We start from the raw sequence: 18,493 nt of genomic DNA, 5'->3' as shown, positions 1-18,493 counted from the left end.
ATGCCAAAATCACTCGTAAAAATGAATAGGTTTGCTACAGGTACATATTGAAAATTTTCCTATTAATTTGTCATAGGTTGGTTTTTAACAATACCATTGTGATTGGGTGTACAATAACTACATATTAATTTCAGTTTATGTACTGCCTCACTGGGAAATTATTAGAGCTCATTGAGGAACATAAGAGAAGTGTAAAAGGCTGCAGAGAGAAAAAAAAAAAATTACAACAATGAACAAACAGCATCATGGATTCAGGTACCCTGTCCAAACTTCCAACTATCCACGTGTGAACTCCATTCAGGACAGGAAAAGACACATCCTTCGCTGGACGAAATCAAGTTGGCATCTTCCTTGTGTCCAATTATGCCTTATCACAGCAGTTTGTAATCAAGCCTAATTTGCCGAGGTCCCTCTGTGCTGGAAACAAAATCCCCATCTTTTGACAATTACCCAAAATTTGAACTTCATTTTAATTGAGGTAACATCAAAAGAGCACCCTTCAATTTGGTACAATCAAGAGATATAGTTGTCATTTTCTATTAGTGTTCCAAATTTTCATGTTATTGTAGTTTAAACACCTAGTTACAAATTGGCTCTGGAATTGATTCGTCTTTCAAAAAATCTTGATTTTACATGAATTCTAAAGCAACAAAGGGTTAACATCCCAGTTTTTGTTTCATGAAAGAAGAAAAAAAATGAGATGTTTGCTCACCGTATTTGCTCTTCATTACTTCTCTCCATCCAGCGTGCAGTGACCAAGTAGACGCCTCCATCTCCACCGATGAGGTGGCGGCGAGTGGGTCTGACCCCGCCTATGTCTCGGTGGACCTGGGCTCCCTCCAGAAGGTCACCCAGCTGCGCACCCTGGCCGATGGGTCGCAGTACCTGGAGAGCTACTACGTCTACTTCAGCCAGAATGACTTTGACTGGGCTCTCTACGTGGAGGATGGAGCAAGGAGGGTGAGTACGGCGTTGCCATGGCAATGATGAAGATGATGTTGATGCAGATGTCGGTTGATGCTAGGTTTATCCATGTGCAACTAACAGCCTGTAGTTCTACAGACATGCTACAGACATGCTAAAACTAACTACATGGCTATGGCTATGTACACGCAGCACTAGCTGTGGGAATATGATTCTCTTCATCATTTTGATTTTTATAGTGATCATGTATATGTTTTGATGTTATGAATATTGGTCCTGGAATGATGTCTTGGTGTGAATTTGTTTGGTTTGTTTTGTGGGAGGGGTTCCATACTGAAGCTGACAAGCTCATTTATGTTTATTAACTGATTACTTTTTTTATATATAATTTTGTAAATGAAAAAAAAAAACACCTCAGAATTCCTCAAAACTGAATGCTAGAAATAGTGTGCAGATTTTTAGATATTTTGCCTGGTATCTGCATATTCATGTGTCAATCAGCAACTGTATTCCATTTCTTTATTTGATGCTGCAGGACTTCGAAGCTCAGTACGACAGCTCTATCTCTATCACAAACCCATTCCTCAATCCGTTCCACGCCCGCTACCTCAAAGTGGTCCCCATCTCGTACAGCAGTGGCATCTCTAAAGAGCTGGAGGTGTTGACATGTAGCGCCGACGTTTCGCTGGATGACACACCCACCTCTACAGGTAACGATCAGCAAATGATTCAGTGTAAATCAGAAGGATTTTAGGGGGATGATGCTCAACCAGAAATATAGCTAGATTTGTTTGTTTGTTTGTTTGTTCATTTCCATCTGAGAAGATGGCTGGATAGCCCATATTCAGCTATGCTCAGCTGGTCTTCCATGGGGTCCAGTTGGATGTGAGATGGAACCACTTCACCAGGTTAAACACCCTGCTCTTTGCGATGAATGAATGAAGCGGGATCTTTTACGTGCATGTGTGTGAGTTGTGAATCTCATACACAGGACCTCCATTTTATGTCCTATCCGAGGGACAGAGTGTTTTATCTCTTGCTAGAGGGGACGGTGTGTTTACACACAACATTGCTCAGTGAGGCAGGCGCGCTCCCGACTGAGCCAACTCGCCACCCTAGCAACAAACCAAGTCTTGCAGCATTAGGGCGGTGCCAAGTCTTGCACCACCCTGGTAATAAACCAAGTCTTGCAGCATTAGCACGGTGCCAAGTCTTGCAGCATTAGGGCAGTGCCAAGTCTTGCACCACCCTAGTAACAAACCAAGTCTTGCAGCATTAGGGCAGTGCCAAGTCTTGCACCGCCCTAGTAACAAACCAAGTCTTGCAGCATTAGGGCGGTGCCAAGTCTTGCACCGCCCTAGCAACGAATCAAGTCTTGCAGTCTGATACCTTACCCTTAGAACTGCACGAAGCACATCATACTCTAATATGCACCCTGGATCAGGGTTCCTGCAGTCATGGAAAACCTGGAAAAGTAGGGGAAGTTTGAAAATGTTTTTCCAGGCCTGAAAAAGTCATGCAGAAAATACAGAACTGTAGATCTATCATGGGAAAATGTCATGGAACCTTTTAATGATATTCCTCTTTTTTTTTGCAGACTAGTGTAATTTTGTTTGCAATTTTTGCAATGTAATTTTGTAAGGAGAACATGTCATCAAATAGAATCACAAAAGCTTGTTGGTTACAGATAGTGTTGTGATGGTATACAAACTTTCCCTTTACAGGGACACTACCTTAATGGGGATTTTTGCTTATTGAACACTAACCACTTAAGTTTTCATAAAGTTAGCATCTGAAAATAGTCCTGAATTTCTAAAATTGTACGTATATGGAAAAGTCATGGAAAAGTGATGGAATTCATTTTTGTAAAAGGTGCAGGAACCCTGCTTTATATGCCCAGGCACTCAGATTAACTTGGCAAAGCTTGATCACCGTTATTGAGTAATTCATCCTACACCATGACCTACAGTAATCATAGATTAGCAAGCCCATTCTGGTGTAGCAGTGTTGCCTAATTCCATCCACAATAAGGATTGGGGGAACTAGAAAGTCATATATTATTCATTGACAATTAGTTTTCTGACATCTGTACTATTCAGTGAAGAAAGTACTCTGGAATCAGTGCCCATCAGCAAACAAAGCATGGTAAGAGTTAATACGGAGGGTGTCATTGTGTGTATGTTATTAAAAGAGGCACATTGTTAACCTCTCCCACGCCTTCCCCCCCCTCCCCCTTCCCCTTCCCCCTTCCTGTTCCATCCAACAGTGTGCTTCACGCCCTTCGGCTTTGCTGACCGCTCCTACAACCTGACCTTCCGCGCGTCCGCTAGCTCTACATACCCTTCATCGAACGGCAGTGAGTTTGACCAGTTCCTCCCGGAGTATGCCCGCCTCCACAACCCCAGCAACCCTACCTCTGGCCTGCAAGGGTGGGTGTCGGCCGACCTCCTCACCGACGCCAACTACTCCTCCGTGGACCAGTGGTACCAGATCGACTTCCAGACTCGGGTCACCATCTCTGGTCTCGCGGTGCAGGGCGTGCCCCTCCCCGACGGCAGCAATGCGACCTTCGAGAGGTTTAGTTTGTGGTACAGCGAGGACGCAGTGGACTGGAAGCCAATGGCAAAGATGGGAAGCAGCGCGGCAAAGGTGGGAGTCAAAATGAGATAAAAGAATTACGAAGTAGGCACGGTCAGACTGGCAAAAGATTGAGAAGTTTAAGATCGCGAAGTCTTTCGCGATCTTTTGTCGTGCGGTTACACTGGCAGTCAAACTTGGATCGAGAAGTTTGGGTCATTGGTATGCGGGCGCAAGAAAGAAGAAAGAGCGCGCCGTCCAATGGCTAGAGATTGTGACGTAACACTGCACATCTGTACATGACATTGACAATGGCCTCACACTTTGGAGACACCGCCTGCAAACAGATCGAGAAGTTTGGCAGGGGTGAGGGAAATATCTCTACTTGGAGTGGGAAGTTATGCGAGAAGTTTTGCGGGAAGTTTGCAGTCACACTGAAAAAACTTCGAGATCTCAAAGATTGCGAACTTAATCTTCTCGATCTTTTGCCAGTCTGACCACACCTAAAGTTTCATCTTGTTTTAATCATGACTTGTTTACAGTTGAGGGCCTTCCTATCACTGTGTGGGTGATTTAGCGAACTTCATATAAAAGACCCGGCAGAGAAGAGCAGTCTTAATGAATATATTCAGTATTCATTTTCAAGCTGCAGTTTCTCAAAGAGGTATTCACCGAAACAATGATTTCCTGTTACAATAAAGTGGGACTGTGCTTTTGTGGAAGCATACATTCAGTCATGGCAACGGTGGCAGATGTTGAAAATGAATTTGAGACGTTTGCTCAAAGGACAAGATTGAATGATGATGCAGACTGATGTACATTTATAGAGTTTCATTATTCAGAAGAAGTGGAAATATACTCGACCATTTAATGAGCTGTCATGAAGCTATTCTTGGTAGCAATCAGAATTTTTACAAAGTGGCAGATTATTTTTTTTGCCAGCTTGTTGACTGAAACACCACCACACTGGGAATGGAGATTTTGATAATAATGTATAATTGGAATATATTTGTGTTTTTAAAAAAATTCACAAAATTTCACATGAGCATGAATATTATGTTTACAAGCAGAAACAGAAAAGTGGCCATCAAGCAAACAAATCTCAAACAATCAAAGTGCACAGTAAAGCATCAAATCTTACAATGATGTGCATGGGACACTGCAAAGCCAATGATTATTGAACATTGTATTGATTAGGATTGATATACTGAAAAATGTTGCTGTTTCCTCCAAGGTTTTTGATGGCCCTACGAATGGCCACACGGTCATTTTGGTTGAGCTGACGGACGATACGGACAGCGACCTCCGACCTCTTGACCTGCGCTACCTGCAGGTCAGGCCGGAGGTCAACACCTCGGACGCAGTTGGTTTGAGACTGGAGATATATGGCTGTGATGCACAGGGTAAGTTTTTTTGACCCAGGTCATATATGTGATCCCATGAGCAAAGGGCAGAATTTAGTGTGCACCACTCTGAACATGTGTGTGATGATTATATCCAAATCCTCACATGATGTACAACCAAATGGTTCCATGACATTTGCTCCTGCGACAATCGCTCCCATGAAATATCTGCATGCTAAGCAGAACATAGATTCTACAGTGTACTGTATACGCCATATATTTCGCGAGTCTAAATTTTCACGAATCGGGAATTCCCGACAATTTCGCGAGTGGTTAAATTCGCGATCGTGGAGTCTGTACTGAACGGAGAAGTGTACACACGTACGTCACATTCACATCGGGATCAGAGTCAATATTTTTGCGTGTCTTTAATTTTGCGAATAGCAACCGACTCGTGAAATTCGCAAAAATAAAAACCTCGCAAAATATTTGACGTATACAGTACTCACAAACATAACCCTACAAACTCTAACCCTAGTTCTCACATCAAAGTTAAACTTAACCTAAAACCCATCACAACCCCAAACCCTATCCGTAAGTCCTTGGAGGAAATAAGACTGGAACAACTGTCGCAGGAGTAAATGTCTTGTCACCCAACCAAGTAGTACTGATGGAACTATTGATTGTCGCTTAAAGCTTTTATTCCCCATTTATCATTTAATAATCTTTTTTAGCCTCAACAGTGATATGTGATGAAAAATTCGGTGTTCTTGATACGAGAATTTAGAGTACACCAATATCATGCCTTGTTTGACTGTCATTCGTATTGTCATTGATATTGCAAACTAACCCCCTTTGCGATCTGCAAACATTAATTTATTATTAATGGCAATTTTTGGCACATGATTTGATTTTTTGTTGTGATAATATCATGTCAAAGTTTGAAATGTCACCTAGTGTGTGAAAGAGAAAGAAAAAATATGTGTACTAATACAATTCCTTTCCTGTCACCATACACTGTAGATGAAAACGACATGGTGTCTGTATGGCACAGCCTGAGAAATGTGTTAATTTTTGTACGGTACATGTCTAATGCCTCATTTTCATTCTCATGACCTCTTACCATAGGGTATAGAATAACAATGTTTCCATCTCATAATTCTGCCTACCATCTCCATCCATAGATTACATACATGTATGGCTACAGAAGTTAACAGGAATTTTTGAATGTGTTTTTTTTTCCATTATTGATTTTTTTTTCCATTATTCTATTATTGATTTTTTTCTGCCAATGTCAACCCTCTGTTTTGATTTTCTTTGCTAATAATTTCCCCAATTGATTTTTTAAATTTTTTTTAAATGCAGTATCTACTGTCTGTAATGAGGGCTGGTCAGAGTTCCAGACATCATGCTATAAAGTGTTCACTGAGGGCAAGTCAAGGTCAGCAGCGAAGAATTACTGTGAGAGCCAGGGTGAGTGGTCCATTTAGTTTCATTTCTTTGTCTCCATCTCATGCTCTGAAGGTGTCGGTGAAATGTACATGTATCGGGTATCAGACATATCATATGCGGCGTATCAGATACGTAGAATAACGATGGGATGTCTGTACCTGCTGGAGGAGAATTCTCTGTCGCTTATTTGGGGAGGGATATTGTTGTTTAGGAAATGTTAAGGTTTTTCTTGCATGAAATGAAGACTCACATGTTCATCACTGGGAATTGTAATATGCTGTCCAAAATGGCATCATTCTATGTGTACATTTGAATTTGGATGCTCATCTGGTTTTGACACTGAGAGTTATTCTCTTATTTTCTTTTTTTACTGTGCTTCCATATTTGTTCCTTTATTTTACTTCTTCTCTCACATCTTTTTCTAAATTCCCTCTCAATTATGTGATTATTTGGGTTGTTTTATTTGCTTGACTCCTTTCATCTCTTTCTTGTGAGTATACATAATGCAAGTGAGGATTTTGATTGGAAACTTGATACAAAATTATATATACACACAGATATCTGTTTCATATGTATAGCATTTTATGTTGTTATGACATAAGCTCAAACTGAATATAACATCTTCTGTTATTGGGTGTTTGTTTCCATGGTCAGGTGCTCACCTGGCCACTGTCACGAGTCTTGACGAGCAACGCTTCCTGAGAAAGTTTGTCCGCGCCTATGACGCGGCGCAGTACAACATCGGCTTCAGACGCCACGGCAAGACCTTCCGCTGGGTCGACGACACGTTCGTGGTGTACACCTCTTGGGCAGACAACAACCCGCTGTACGAGCGCTACAGGAAGTGTGTGGCGATGTCCAAGAGTGAGGATGGGAAGTGGGTCTCTGTCGACTGCGACAACAAGATCGGCTACGTTTGCGAATATGAAAGAGGTACCTAGCAGCTCCTGTTATGCTCACTCACATTGAAAGTATCTATTCCATTTATGCAATTGTTTGCCACCTTATTTAGAGTTGGTTAGAGCTGTTACCCAAAAAGGCAAAGTGTGTAACTACAGTAGATGGAAGAAGTTAGAATGCATCTCAAGAGCATTTCAGTGACTATCTATAGATGTCATTACACTACATTGCAAGAAAAGGATGCTGAAGACTAGACAGTAAATTATCACACAGATGAGAGAGACTATAGAGAACAACTAAACGTGAAGTCCTTGTATTATATGAAGTTGAGTAATTAGCATCTTGTTTAATAATAATAACACTGCAGAAACAAGATTGCTGTCTAGTTCATTAACATCATCTATGTGATGGTGATGGCTTGAACAGTTTTCACACTGAGTATAAAGAGTTTGATCACAAAATTGGCTACCTATATATATATAGTGTATATACCTTATATTTATCGTATATATTATATATATATATATATATATATATATATATATATATATATATTTTTTTTTTTTTTTTTTTTTTTTTTTTTTTTAAGTAAGTCATTATTAGTAGAGCATAGTAGAGTATTTCAGTGATGCCTCACTTGTAACGTAATAAGGAATTTTCTTTAAGGTATGATTAAAATTATCCAGTATTTTCTTATTACTTTTGTTGTTTTTTAGTAGCTTTAAGTGCAAATATCTCATGGAGAATGGAGTTCACTCATTTTTGCAGCCACATTCTCCATATATAAAGCTCTAAATCTATGTATACGCATGATGTCCATCTTACAGAATACACCAGCCTCTTTGCGTGTGCTGAGAACACTGTCTCTCTCCACTGCCCTGACAACTACCGCGTCAACATCACTGGCGGGGACTGGGGTCGGACTATGGACTGGGAGGTCTGTCCTCAGCAGTCCACATTCACTGCCTCCGACGTCCCCTGCACGTCGGCTGATACGGCCGCGTATTCCGACGTTGACGACTTTGCCGCGACCTGCGCCAATGCCTCGCACTGTTCCATCGTGGCGGATTCCAGCACGCTCGGCTATCCCTGCACCACCTCGGGAATGAGTCTACACATCAACCTGACATACACGTGTGACCGTGAGTGATGTTTTTGGCTGTTTTTCCTCTACAAAGGATTTGTTAAGTTTTTTGGTTGTTGTTGTTACCAGTGTACATAATGTGAATTGGAACATGATATATCTTGAGGAATTTTTTTTGAAGTTAAAACAGATATCCATTCACTCTACATTTGACAATATCATACATCTATGTACATCTACTGAATTTATGCACATATACAGATGACAGAAAGATGTTAATGGGAAGCAGCTTTAAGGAAACACTTCTAGCTGCCAGGAATTAAGTTAACAGACCAAATTCTGAAAGGAATCTATGGCTGTTGATAATGATCTATAGGGGGTGGCTGTTGTTTATGCAGAGAGCGTTGATGCATTCCATTTAAAGGTGTAAAAATTAGCACATATTGTGCTTGTTTTTTTTTTACTTCAATTTCATGCTTAGAGTCTGATACAACATAAGATGTGAATAACAAAAGATGTCTTTCTTGGCTTTGTTGCAAAGAAGATTTTACGATCTTTCCTTTCCGCTTGTGCACTATTTCTACAGAGTACATGCAGTACGCCCGTGCCTGTGAGGGAGATTTCCTCGAGATCAGCTGTCCGGCCGAGGGTGAGGTCATCCACGTGATCGAGGCCATGTACGGCCGCACCCTGGACAACTCCGTCTGCCGCGGTCCCGACGCCACCGCCACCACCACCACGACCGACTGCCGCCTCAACAGCTCGCTGGCCGACGTCCGCACCTACTGCGAGGGCCACCACGCCTGCAAGGTGGTCGTGGAGCCAGCGGCCTTCTCAGCTGATCCTTGCGAGGGCGTGGCCAAGTACCTGGATGTTAACTACACCTGTGTGTCTGGCGCACCTGTTATAACGGATGAGTGTAAGTATGAAACACAATTTTTACTTTTGTACATATTGTCCGTTGTCAAGTGACCTGGTATCTCAGTTGACATATTTAAAAACTAACTTAATTTTGAATATCAAAATATTGATTTGAGCTTTTAAAACAAACCAATAACCAATGTAATCTAAAACAATGTTTCCAAGTTGTCTACACTGATGTTAATATGTGAAAATGCTGTGAAAATGAAAAAGGTTTTTTTTCCACTTTGCTGAAAATTCATGATTTTAAGGTACATGGGCTTTTTTACCCTACGGGCAATATATCAGAGGAGTGTATCCAATAGATTTTGCCCACTCCCAAATAAGTACTAGGCTGTCTCTTTCATCTTTTAGCAGTGGCCAAAAATGTGGGTAAAAAGCTCACAATGCTGTCAGATAATATCTTAATTTTGTACGACTTATCGATTGAAAAGGCAGCACAAACACGGTTTAGTGATGGAATTCATACCGGCGCAAGTGCGTAGAAGTGATCACATGTTCACTTGTCACTTATTTTGGCCAACAGATACTTACCAGGGTGACTGCGAACAAGGCTGGACCAAGCATGATCTGAGATGTCTCAAAGGTTTCCCCAACCAGAACAAGACTTTCCGTGAGGCTGAGGAACAGTGCAATGAACTCCATGGGCATCTGGCCGGGGTACCCGGAGATCACACACAAGTATGTATTCATGTTTATATCTTAACCCATTGACGACAAGTCCCCGAATGTCCTCGGGCAGGTGTCTGAATGGGAAAATGTGTGTTATAGCAAAATCAGCCCATCCTCAAGGGGTCAAAGAAGAAAGCCTTTAGATATTCTTCTTACTTCCAGGAGAGGCTTTGGAAGGGGAGAGTTGAGGACAAAAGAATTGAGCATAAATGCTTGAATTTGTGACCTCGGGTTAATATATTGAGCTGAGAAGTGCTTGGGACATTAAGAGGCTGTGAAAAAAAAAAATATGTGGGACAGTTATTAATAGGATGAATTTTGGTGTTTTGTGCTATGATAGTGCAAAATATATGAAAGAAAAGTGATATGATAAGGATGATATTGATTGACAATCTGTGATCCTTTATCACAGACGTTCCTGGAAGGGCTGATGACGGACTACGCCGAGCATGACTTCTGGATTGGCTGTGTCAAGACGCGGAACAACACCTGCCGCTGGCGCGACGGTATCGGACATGTCTTCACCGAATTCAATGCTGGCTACGTCTCTGATGGGAAGAAGAAGTGTATCCGTCTCAGCGCAGACCACAGCTTCGCCTGGGAGGATGCCTGGTGCACGGACCGAAGTGCTTACATCTGCCAGCAAGGTACGATTAGGACCTGACATTGAGTGTTCAAGATCTTTTGGAGTGTTAGATTTGGGTGCTGTTATTTTCTTTCTTCTTTTTTTTTTAGTGTAGTGATACAAAACATTGTGTGAAGGTACAAGATATGTTGATTTGAGACATTGTTTTAGTTTCAACTTTTATCGTGAAATCGGCATGTGCATGACATTACAAGACAGTGTGTACCATAAATAGCAAGAGATATTGAAACCCATACAAGATGATTAGCTTGAAAATGTAAATGTAAATTTGAAATATATTTTTAATGCTTTTTGTATACATTTCAAAGTATAAGACTATTTCATGCATTTAAAACTTTTTGATTTGATGAAGTGTGTGTCAATTTATTATTTTGAATTTACCCACTTGATAAATTGATATGATAAAGATTATACTGATTGACAATGCATAATTTCATCAACGCTTTCTGCAATTTCTGGATAATGATTTTATGTATTAGGAATAGTGAAATACTGTAAAACGAGGAATTTTCGCGTGCACTTTAATTTTTCGAATTTCACGAGCGCCAAGATTTGCAAAATTAAAATGCACGCGAAAGTCCTTGTTAACACTATATGCATTGAACGCCAGTGGCACTTCGCGAAAATTTCATGCCACGAGAAAGGCTGTCGGCTCCAATTCGCGAAAAATTCATGCCGCGAATATATCATGTTTTACGGTATATTACACAAAGAGTCATGGGAACATAACATACCGTTATCATGCCAACAGACTGTGTCCTGACCTTTGGTATGGAGGACAAGACCATCGGAAACCACCAGCTGGCGGTCAGCTCCACTAAGATCACCAGTGCCCTGGACACCTTCAAGTGGGATGCCCGACTCAATGACCCCTACGGAGCCTGGGTGGCCAGTGACAAGGACACACAGCAATACTTCCAGGTCAGCAGATAAATGGATGGATGGATAGATAGATGGGTAGATGGATAAATAGATTGATAGATAGATAGATAGACAGATAGATAGATAGATAGATAGATCAATAGATAGATAGATGGATAGATAGATAGATGAACAGAGAGATAGATAGAAATGAAGAGTTTGTTCACAAAAACCGATAAGTCCATATTTGCCAAATGAAGATATTTGCGATTAAAGGTCAAGAAAAATAAAGAGAATAATAAGAAAAATGTTGCTTCTTTTGACTATAACTTCAAAAATGTACCTTTATATGTAGTGACCAATATATTATTTAAAAGGTATTATTTTGTACTTTATGACAGAGACCGTACTTCAAAATCTTCAAAAATGGACTTATCGGTTTTTGCGAACAAACTCTTCAAATATAGATCAATTGATGGATAGATGGATTGATAGATAGATAAATAGATAGATCAGTTGATAGGCCAATGGATGAATAGATAAATGGATAGAAAGATAAATAGATAGACAGATGGATAGATTGATAAATGGATAGATAGATAGATAGATAGATGGATGGATGGATGGATGGATGGATAGAATGATAAATAGAATGACAGATGCACTGTAAATAGATATTGATAAATAGATATATCAAGATAGATGGATAGATAGATAGATAGATAGACATAGATATATATATAGATAGATTGATAGATAGATAGATAGATAGATAGATAGATAGATAGATAGAATGATGGATGGGTAGCCAGATAGACAGAGAGAATGATGGATAGAAAGAAAGTTAGGGGGAATAGTAGAAGTTGAGAGGAAAGATAGACAGAGTGAGAGAGAATAATGGAGAGATAGAGAAAGAAAATAGAGGAAACAAAAGCCCCAATTTTTTCTCTCTCCCCTTTCCTTGGGCTCCATTTCAGACAATAAATATTATCTTACCCCTCAGAAAAGATTAAGATTTGGATGAATTCATATTTCGCCCCCTGTGTCATCTTCACAGATTGACTTTGAGCGCGTGATGCGCGTCAGGAAGTTTGCCACCCAGGGCCATCCCGCGTACGACTACTGGACGACCCACTATGCCCTGGAGTACACCGTGAACGATACCGTGGACGACCAGGGGATCTGGAACACATATGAGGAGGAAGGAGAGAGAAAGGTACTATTTTCTCTAAAAATGACATGATAAGATTATTAGGATATTGTTTATATGATATATATATATAATACACATTATGATATATAATACACATTATAATACAGTGTATGTGCATACAAGCATTCACATATTTTGAATGCTTATATTTAGTTAATATAGCCTAATAACGTGTTGAGGACAGACTGATTTTGCTATAACAGGCATTTCCCAGAGACACCTGCCCAAGTATTCTTGGAATTTTAAAGGTTCAAAAGGTACCATTTCTTGAGTTATCAAATCAATGAGAAAATTAATGACAAAGGAGAAGATACTCTTTCTCATGCTTAAATGCAATGGGTTCATACAATTATATTTTTTGTGTATTTCTGTCAGTTCCAGTCATGGTCAAACATTGGGATGCCATATTTCTTCTGGCTTGTTGTGATTACGCTGTACTGTGCACTGATGTTAACCCCTACAACTCTATTTGGTTTTCTCATATAGTCATTCACTTGCATGTTTTTTTTTTTTTTTTCACTGATCAACGCAGAACCCATGAACTTAGATGTCATTGTATTAAAAAGGGATTCTTTAAACCCATTGAACCAATTTAGTATCAGAGTGAATTTTTCTCATGCTGTGCACACATGATGGGTGAACCAGAATGAGTATTGTTTGTGATGACATGGTTAGACTATCAACATTGCGGAAATATCCCTCCTTTCCAGATCTTTGTCGGCAACAACGACAGCAACAGCATTGTCTACCAGTACCTGAGACACTTCATGTTTGCCCGCTACATCCGCATCCTCCCCCTGAACTGGACCAACGAGATTTCCCTGCGAGTGGAGGTCTATGGATGTTACCTGGAAGGTCAGTGACCTTTGCTCAATGCCTCATCATCTGTGCTTTTATTTCCCTTCTTCATTTCCCACTTGCCACAATTCCAGTGTCATTGCTGTTGTACGACAATTTTACGCAAATAATACTCCAAGGTGTTTAGAGATATACAGTGCCGACCGCGGGAAACGTCACGAAAACCCCTAGGGCAAATGCGGGAAGCCCTTTCGTCCGGGCGTACTAGGTAATACGCGGGCGTTTGGACGCGTACAGACGAGGGAAGTCGCCCGCACTTTCACGCTCGTCTAAACACCCGCATTTGCCCGAGCGCTCCAGCGCGGAATTAATGATATGAAAATCAAACTCTCCCGTCAACCATCGGCTACATGAAGGAAATTAGCTGAAATCGATTCGCGAAAATCTTTTGAAAAGTATCAGTAATTTGCCGGATGTTTGCTTTTACGTTCGAAAGTAAAATAATAACCATAACATTCAGCTCCCGAATATGCTGAAGCAAATGTCGAATGATCCCTTTGACGTTTGGAAATGAATAACAATAATACTCCGTACGATGATTAAATAAATGTCGGATGTTTGCTTTTACTTTCGGAAGTAAGTAGCAATAACATTCATCTCCGGAAGATGCTAAAATAAATGTCGGATCTTTGCTTTGACGTTCGGAAATGAATAACAATAATATTCAACTCTGTACGATGATAAAAATAAATGCCGGATGTTTGCTTTTACGTTCAAAAGTAAATAACAATAACATTCAGCTCCGGAAGATGCTAAAATAAATGTCGGATCTTTGCTTTGACGTTCGGAAATGAATAACAATAATATTCAACTCTGTACGATGATAAAAATAAATGCCGGATGTTTGCTTTTACGTTCAAAAGTAAATAACAATAACATTCAGCTCCGGAAGATGCTAAAATAAATGTCGAATGATCCCTTTGATGTTCGGAAATTAATAACACTAATATTCAACTCCGTATGATGATTAAACAGATGTCGGGTGTTTGCTTTTACTTTCGAAAGTAAATAGCAATAACATTTGGTTCCGGAAGATGCCCAGAAAATGGCAGATGATTGCTTTTTACGTTTGGAGGTGAATAGCAGTAACAGTCTGCTCCATATAATAAAATAAATGTCGGATATTTGCTATTACATTTCGAAATGAAGAACATTAACATTCAGCTGCGTTTGATGGTAAAGTAAATGTCTGATGTCTGCCTTGACGTTCAAAATGAAAAAAACAGTAACATTCGGCTCCGTACGATGCTAAAATGATTGTCGGATGTTTGCTTTTAAATTTGGAAATGAATAACGGTAATGTTCTGCTCCGAACGATGCTAAAATAAATAACAGATTGTTGCTTTTACATTTGGAACTGATTAACGGTATCAATCGGCTCAGTTAGATGCTAAAATAAATAGCGGATGTTTGCTTTCACGTTTGGAAATGAAAAAGGATAACATTCAGCTCCGTAAGATGCTAAAATGAATGTCGGTTGTTTACTTTAACATTTGAAAATGATTAACGGTAACATTCGGCTCCGTAAGGTGTCAAAATACTAGTAAATGTTGGATGATTGCTTTTGCGATCAGAAATGAATAATGGTAACTTTAGCCTCTTTACAATGCTAAAACAAATGTCGGATAAATCAGATAATTTTGCTTAACATTCGACGTCGTGCGATACCAAGTTGATTGCATAAACCTTCGACACTTCGTTGCTGCTCGATTTCATTTGATCTCGACATTATGGACGCTATACCTATTTGATTTAATTGTCCTTATTTTATCAACTTTCGACATCAGCCGCTACTTTATAGTTTTCTCGATCACTAACGTCGGACGGTATGACCTAATCAACTTTGGACATTGGTCGTTATTTAATAATTTCATCAACCTTACACATCGGTAGCTATTATTCCGATGTTCGTTATTCCGAAGGCTCTCTAGTCCGAAGATTCGTTATTCAGAAGGTATATTGTTCCGTTAATTTCATTTTCGGATTCATGAATCTTCAGAATAACGAACCCTCGGAATAACGCCACAAACGTTCGAATTAACGAACCTGTAGGTTTAGGGAATTTGTGTGTTTCGAATTTAACGACCCTTTGGAATTACGAACCTTCGGAATATTACGAACAGCACCCATCCGATTATCAACCTTCGACATCGATCGCTGCTTACTGATTTTATCAACCTTCGACGTCGACCGTAAATAACGTATTTGATTGACACTTTCGACGTCGATCGCTGCACATTAGATTGGCAAACCGTCGAAGTGTCGATCGCTGCCTATTTATTTACTGGTTCCCCAATTTCTGACTTAGTTACTGATTTAATCTACCTTCAACATCGGTCGGTCATTATATTGTAAGTGGCCACTTATTGTCTCGAGCTTGATATTTCCCAATGGCGTCCACGTCTACACACACACACAATCATAAAAAGAAAGAAAAAGATCTGAGTCTTAAAGGTCTAACGAGGCGTGAAAGTCCTTGTGTGATGCTTTTAATTGTGTCATTCACAATAGTGTCACGGTCCCTAAGATGGATGAAAGAGGCGCAGATCTTAAGAAGCCACTTGAGTTGAAGTTTAACACCGTCTGTCTATTCTTAAAGTACACGATTTGTAGGGAAAAAAGAAAAAGACAAAGAGAGGGAGAAAACGAAGAAAACGTAGGAGAGAGAGAAGGGTATGGCGAAACCACCAGAGTGGCATTATGTAATCAACAAAGCTGCGTTTAACTTCACTCGAGTCCCCGAGAAGTGGTACTACACGTGCATGCATAATGTTTATCTTGGATACATGTACTGTAGGTACCCTTCTCTCCTTTCATGATAAATTGTTTATACGTATCACATAACTATGTCAATGCATGTTTACGTCGCAATTTGTCCAATCGGGGTTTTCCCTCTTTAAGGAGTGCTTGCTTTCCAAGAAAAAAAAAAGAAGGCTGAAATTAATGATTATGAGCAAAACTGAATGCTTAAGCAGCGGAATCGCGCTACATCAATAGCACTCCAAAATCTTCGAGTGATCCCGGAGGTCACTCCGAGTGAAAATGAACATTTTCACTCAAAATTCACTCCAATTTCACTCTAAATTGACTCCGTTTTAAATGTATCCACCCCTTCAAGTGTGAATGTTTTCATTTTTTTTTTAGAGAGAGAGAGAGAGAGAGAGTAGGCCTACTGTGCATTGGAATACGAATCTCTGCTGTGCAGCGATATTATGATCGCTATAAAAACGATCAGTTCGATGAGCAAAGCACGTGCTTGCCCTGCCAGCAGTGAGTGCGCCATGTGGTTCCAACATACTCATCTTGTGTGCCCAGCGTGTTTTTATCACAGAACTCTTGTGTGTAGAGTTCTGTCGTTTTTACGTTATGGTCAATTCATGACGTGTGAGTGCTTCGACTTGACGCCTGTGAGATTGACAGGTGCCGTTTACCAGAATAAAAACTGTCAGTAGTGACTATCAATCCCAAAATCAGTTGCTATATAATAATCAGACTAATTAGTTAAATGTAGAGTTACATGTAGTTACATGTATTTCGAATGACAATGCGCACATCCCCTTTATCATCACACTTTTGATACGGCGGACAGAAGGCCATTAAATTTCATTGCTCTCAATGATTCGATACAATCATAGCTTTTAAAAGGTCCAATTAAACAAATTGGATATGAAATCACGGTTACAGCTCGTTATTCCGAAGGTTCGTTAGTAAGGTTCTTTAGTCCGAAGGTTTGTTAATCCGAAAATGAAATAAGGTTCGTTATTCCGAAGGTTCGTTAATCCGAAAATGAAACAAAGCTCGACTTACTTCGAAGGTTCGTTACGGACCCTATATCATTTCGGATCCTATATCATTTCGGATCAACGAACCTTCGAGATAACGAACCCTATTTCATTTTCGGATTAACGAACCTTCGGAATGACGAACCCTATGTCATTTTTGGATTAACGAACCTTCGAAATAACGCCGCAAATGTTCGAATTAACGAACCTTTTTTCGTTTTCGGATTAACGAACCTCTATGGTTTAGGGAATTTATGTGTTTCGGATAAACGAACCTTCGGAATAACGAACCTTCGGAATAACGAACAGCACCCGAAATCACAACGTCTTTATCTTGTTAAGATATAAGACAAAAAAAAGGTCCCTCAGTTCATGAACTTGCAATGTTTCTTTATTGCGTGTGTTTCTAGCTTGTATTTGGCACTCACGGAATGAATGCGCGTACAGTATATGGTAGGCTACATACTCGTGCTCTTGTTGTTGCTGAACATTTCCCCTTCACAGTGATTGTGTGGCATGATCGTTCAGTATGTTCAGATGGTGTTAGTGCGTTGATTAAAATGTTACCACAATAGATGCACGTGTGCTATAACAACGATCTGAGGTCTTTGCTACGCGCTGCTTTCTTGTTTACAAACATTGAATCTTGGTGAACTTAATTCACTATCGTCCCCATGCTAACATGCAAAAGAAGAAAACGCTTTTGTTCTTGTTTATGTGTACCATGCAGTGAACAGAAGGTAGACCTGTAAACTGTGCCGCTAGGCCCTAGCTGTAGTTTGCACTTTGACGGATTGTCACTGCTCGTCTACTATTCGAAGCGAAATGAAAATCAAACTAGAGATCTCGTGCTGTATACTTTCTCGTACTGTGTACTATATACCATATTTAAAATGCAATTTGTGGTAGTACTTGTCAACGCTGTGTTTTTGGCTCAAACTTTTCTCTCTCAAACTTACTTGGTTACGCAGGGGCGGATCCAGGGAGGACCGCAACCGGCGCCCGCCCCCCCCTTTATTTTTTGTTGTTGTTGTTGTTGTTGAAACAAAAGAAATGTATAAAAAAAATGGGGGAGGGGTGCGTGCGCCCCCTTTAATTTTGTAAACGCGCCCCCACTTTACGGAATTCCTGGATCCGCCCCTGTTACGGGATAATACCTATCAGAATAGTGATTTTGGTGCAAGCTGCATGGCAGTATTGATTTTGAGACACTTCTATGGTCCGTCAGCACCTGATTCTCTTTATGTGACGATGTGCACG

The 18,493-nt window shown here is 40.2% G+C and overlaps 1 protein-coding gene across 1 annotated transcript in view; it reads left to right on the top strand.

Moving 5' to 3' along the window:
- The window catches only part of LOC139715681 (uncharacterized), a 106,584-nt gene that overhangs the window by 62,915 nt on the left and 25,176 nt on the right, over positions 1-18,493 (top strand). Inside the window, exons 54-66 of the mRNA XM_071627233.1 lie at positions 746-960; positions 1,460-1,634; positions 3,191-3,573; positions 4,736-4,904; positions 6,210-6,317; positions 6,951-7,229; positions 8,024-8,338; positions 8,867-9,199; positions 9,728-9,882; positions 10,286-10,520; positions 11,271-11,440; positions 12,438-12,596; positions 13,304-13,448. Coding sequence (XP_071483334.1) covers positions 746-960; positions 1,460-1,634; positions 3,191-3,573; positions 4,736-4,904; positions 6,210-6,317; positions 6,951-7,229; positions 8,024-8,338; positions 8,867-9,199; positions 9,728-9,882; positions 10,286-10,520; positions 11,271-11,440; positions 12,438-12,596; positions 13,304-13,448 — 2,841 coding nt within the window. The remainder of the gene's footprint in view (positions 1-745; positions 961-1,459; positions 1,635-3,190; positions 3,574-4,735; positions 4,905-6,209; positions 6,318-6,950; positions 7,230-8,023; positions 8,339-8,866; positions 9,200-9,727; positions 9,883-10,285; positions 10,521-11,270; positions 11,441-12,437; positions 12,597-13,303; positions 13,449-18,493) is intronic.

This window comes from Diadema antillarum, unplaced genomic scaffold (genome assembly GCF_040938485.1).
Source record: "Diadema antillarum isolate AM-2024a unplaced genomic scaffold, OU_Dant_1.0 scf00000006, whole genome shotgun sequence".
NCBI classification, from domain to species: domain Eukaryota; kingdom Metazoa; phylum Echinodermata; class Echinoidea; order Diadematoida; family Diadematidae; genus Diadema; species Diadema antillarum.
Note: the sequence above shows the minus strand (reverse complement) of the source record. Positions and strands in the feature narration are given on the sequence as shown.